We start from the raw sequence: 4,602 nt of genomic DNA, 5'->3' as shown, positions 1-4,602 counted from the left end.
CCTGGTGAACAGGTGCCAACCCTGGACAATGTCCAGACCCGTGGCAATCCTCAATCTCATCGAGGTCCCAGTTGATCTTATCAGCATGTTATTTTGTTAATCTTCATCACTTTTGTAAGGATTGAGAGATGAAAAGCAGAGGATAACTTTTCAAGGATCTGAACATCTTGTTCAAATAAGTTGGACATTGACAAAAATGCAGTGAATGTTCAATTTCTTGCCAGACATCCAGCAAAATGTGTCTCAATCCGTGAATTCCAAGTAAGGTATGCTACATATGTCTGTTAGCTGAAAGAGCTGAAGTACCATCAATTTCTAGGAAGACCAGCTGTTTTTAAGAGAAATAGAAGGGAAATAGTAGGATCCCTCCAATAAAATTGTCAAAAAAAAATCAATCCGTTTGATTTTTATATGTTGTGTTCCTTCAGAGTCTGTTTTTATTACTCCTATAGGGCTTCATGATTGTCTTGACTTTAGAGCTCATCATAATTGAACAATTCTAACTATTTTTTTACTCCGCTGAAGTCGATGAGAGTTGATGGCGAGAAGGCAATGGAGAATCTGATGATTCGGCCAAACAGGGTTGGCTAGGGTTGGCACCTGTTCACTGGGGCTTGTTTTGGGTCATTTTTGTCAATTGTGACGATGTGACCCAAGTGGCACTTTAGAGCCACTGTAGTTAAGACATCCAAAGAAATGGAAGAAGAGGGAAATTCACCCTCTTCTCATGTGGTGGGCGCAAGCTTGAGATAAAGTATGCGCCAGGCGCGTCCTCATTTTGGCTGAGGGCGCAAGAGGGCGCAAGAGGGCGCAAGAGGGCGCAAGAGGGCGCAAGAGGCGCAAAAAATAGACAAAATTGGGTCACCTTTTTGATGATGCTTCATCAACCACATCTTCTACATCCCAAGAACTATTGATACTCTCATTAAAACACCCTATAAACAACTTCATCAGCAATAGTGCAACAGAAATTGACCAAATTGATAAAAAATCAATGAACATGTGTTGCAAGAAGATGTATTCCAAAATTTTGTTGTTAGGGTACCTGTCAATCCAGACATAAATGCTTCCATTACTGGAAGAAGATGGTGTGGGGTGGTACGCACAACACATATTGATTCATCTGAGATGATTTGAAGGTGGGAGATAGCTGAAAACGTCATAGATCACATGGTTTGGTTCATGGGCGCGCCCTACCGGGGCGGCAAAATCGTGCCGCGCCCACCACATGACTCTTCTACCTCCTCATCTCTTTTACACTGCTCCTGCACTCTTTTTGGCAAAGTCGATTTTCTTGGCATAACCCCATAGAAAGTTTTGTAAAAACCCACTCACAGCTCCTGGGTTGAGCACTCAAATCTTTCTAAGGGCCGTTCTTGCCCCACAGGCGGTGTGTCTTGAAAGAAGCCCAACACACTCATTTCAGGGAACACCTCCTTTGGGGCCATCCCCGCACCACAAAAGATTATTGGGTCTTAGGAAAGACCAGGTAGTCTAGGTGGAAGGACACACCTGAGGAGTTTTTGGTAAGTCTACTCGGAGAGAGACTTCCAGAACTAGGATAGTTCACATCTGGAAGGAATTGACCACACCCAACTTGCCACTCCCTTGAGATAGGAATGGATACTCACGTAGACTCTACATGAGATCTGTAATCACCCTTTTCAAGGGTGCAAAGATCACAAATGATCACAATTGTTGTACCTTTGTATCCGCAATGCACAACCTCTGGTGCTTTTTCAATGCTTAACAATGAGGTACAATCTTCAACGTTTAGCACATTATCGACTACAGCTGCTCATATGTAGACTATACCAGTAATATTTATGTAGTGCAACTTTAAAACAAAAAAACAAAAAAACAAGGGCAACGACATTTTTTCTCGAAACGGCTGTATATATATCCACGTAGAACACCACCCCTGATTTGGGATGATCTGCAATTTGCTTATCGGCCTTATAATAGCTTGTGATTGCATCCCAGTTAATTCGATTCTTGGCGTCGGAGAACTCTTGACCCTACATATGTAGCCTTTTGTTGTATCATTTCAGGACCCTGGAATACACCCATGGAGGGTACTTACGAAAAAACCGACCTTTTGTTGACGTAGTTTTTCGATACTAAACTGCACTTTATCAATACCTACAGGAGCACAAAAGATGCACCAGAATGAAGGCTTTCAAATGCACTAGCTCGCAGCCTGGTAGCACCAATATTACCTAAGATATATCAATGTAACGCCCCAAAAAGGGCCAAAAATCGAGGGTCGGTTTTTGGCCTTGGAGGTCGAAAAAAAAATTGCGCCATCGCGATTTACGCCGCCGTGAGACACGATGCCGGGCTCTGTCTGGTCTCATCTGATAGCCCTACTCCATGCGCATCTTTTGAAGTGCTCTGCAGCTTCATAGAGGCACTGATGCGTAGTGTAGAGGCAAAAAACTGAAAATCATGCTCCGTCAGTACCCTCCATGGGTGTATTCCAGGGTCCTATCATTTCAGTCACATTCACAACCGCTTGGACACGCTGATGTTCAAATATAAGCTCAGGCGAGCCAAGCCAAGCCAACACATTGGGGTCAATTTAGGGTGATCGTTGAGTTAACGGGTTGGGGTATTTTTGTTTATGCGTGATTGCTTAAATGGCACACAACTTACGCGAGCTTGAAGATTATAATCAGGGGAGGGTGCAGTCCATCCACGTTACTTACACAAATTCCTTCAACTATTTTTCAAAGTCCCGATCTCATATCATCTCCAGCATCCGATAGACCTCTAATTTGTCATCACAACCACAAATAAATCCATGGCATTCATAGAAAGTGTCCTTCGTCTGAGCGGTAAACCAGCATACCAGCTCTGCATCAAACCTCATGGTTGCGTCATCAACGGGGCTAGGGGATTTTTCAGCCTTCCTTCATTTCCACGTTCTACTCAAACTAATCCTCATGAAGTTGGTCAGGTCCAAGTCAATGACTTGACCGCTCAAGACCGATATCGCAAGCGAGGAGATGTTTTGATTTATAAAGAGACGAAGCGCTTGCCGTAAGATTTCAACTGTGACTAGGCCATCATGATCTCGTTGAGAGACTGATATACAGATGTTTCTATTTGCTTGCCTTTTGAGCAGGTATTCCAAGAAACAACTCTACACTGTGATCGCCGACGTAGAAGCGTATCCACAGTTTGTTCCCTATTGTCTCGGATCAAACCTCATCAGCTATAAAGCATTGAAAGGAAGCGGAACGGTGAACAATTTGAACCACGAGGCCAAACCATGGATGCATGGTGGTTACGCCGGGGAGACGCACCTCCTCGAGCAAGAGCTTGTGGTTGGTTACAAAGCGTTTGAGGAGCGTTACACAAGTCAGGTAGAGTGTCGAAAATGGGAAATGGTCAAAGTGAATCACATTTCTAATCTACTACATTCTTAGAATATAGTGAGCTAACAAATACAAAACGGGATTACAGGCAACCGCAGGTGACTCGCCACTATTTAAATACTTGACTTCGACTTGGACCTTCCGCTCACCTGAAGAGATCTCGTCCAAGACACTTCCTACTAGAGATGATTATTCAACTTATGTCTCCCTACAACTCGCCTTCGCCTTCGCTAGTCCCTTGCATGCAGCTGTAGGAGAATATTTCTGGAAGAGTGTTAGTGAAAAGATGGTCCTTGCTTTTGAAAGAAGGGTTGAAGAAGTCTACGGTAAACCGATCCAAGAGGCAAAAGAAAGTCAGCTTAGTCAAGTCAGTTCACCTCAAATTGGTACTTCATTCAATGAACCAGTCATCGGAGTACAACAATGATGGGTATCACGGTCTGGTTATTTGTGATGCGTATTTAGCGTTCTTTTTGTCTTCAGGTGTTTTTTGGCCGGTCGTTTCGCAATATTTTTTTCAATTCCTTCTCCTATTATAAAAGACATCTGTTCAATCTATTTTCAGTGTTACAAACAGAAATTCGCGCATGAGATGATGTGCGTACGTAGCTTTTCAGAGATGATTTGTCAATTTTTTTACTGTCTTGAATGTGTTTTATGTCTGAAAAAAATGTATTATTTATCATCTCATTGATCTGGACTTCGTGACTCCGTTGAAGAATGCTCAAGTTGAGCAGATCCAGACTGCCAAATTAGGCTTCAAAAATGGAGCTGATAAGCACTTAATTTTGGTCTTCTTCATTCTCATATTTGCTTATATCACTCTGGCCCCCGGAGCTCACTCTAGGACAAGATGTAGGACAACCTGGGTATGTAAAGACGTTCAAGGTGAATTTGTTGAGTCGTTGTATGTGTTTGAGAGGGTTGGCGGACCCCACCGATCATAATAAGCAGAGGGAATCAGTCGCTACAATTTGAGATACTGATTGATCGCGCCTGATTATGCGCGTATATTTCTCCACATTATCCAATCCTCTGTGAAATGAGATGACACTCTGTCCGACTTCTAAAGTCACAAAGCCCATCTGTTATATTTCATTTCTCTCTTTCCTTTATCGAACTCAGACTTCCTACTCTTGAAGGTATTAGTCTCATCTCATCCCCAGCACCCGATAGCTCTCTAATTTGTCATCACAACCACAGATACAATCATGGCATTCGT

General features: G+C 43.0%; 1 protein-coding gene across 1 annotated transcript; it reads left to right on the top strand.

Moving 5' to 3' along the window:
* Window positions 1–3,128: 3,128 nt before the first annotated feature.
* Window positions 3,129–3,714, top strand: MELLADRAFT_29988 (uncharacterized protein; the record flags this gene model as incomplete). The annotated part of the gene is made up of 3 exons (XM_007419454.1): window positions 3,129–3,245; window positions 3,324–3,398; window positions 3,469–3,714. Coding segments are annotated over 3 exons (438 nt in total), but the record flags the coding sequence as incomplete, so codon positions are not given.
* Between the last annotated feature and the right edge of the window lie 888 nt (window positions 3,715–4,602).

This window comes from Melampsora larici-populina (genome assembly GCF_000204055.1).
Source record: "Melampsora larici-populina 98AG31 unplaced genomic scaffold MELLAscaffold_202, whole genome shotgun sequence".
Classification (NCBI taxonomy): Eukaryota; Fungi; Basidiomycota; class Pucciniomycetes; order Pucciniales; family Melampsoraceae; genus Melampsora; species Melampsora laricis-populina.
Note: the sequence above shows the minus strand (reverse complement) of the source record. Positions and strands in the feature narration are given on the sequence as shown.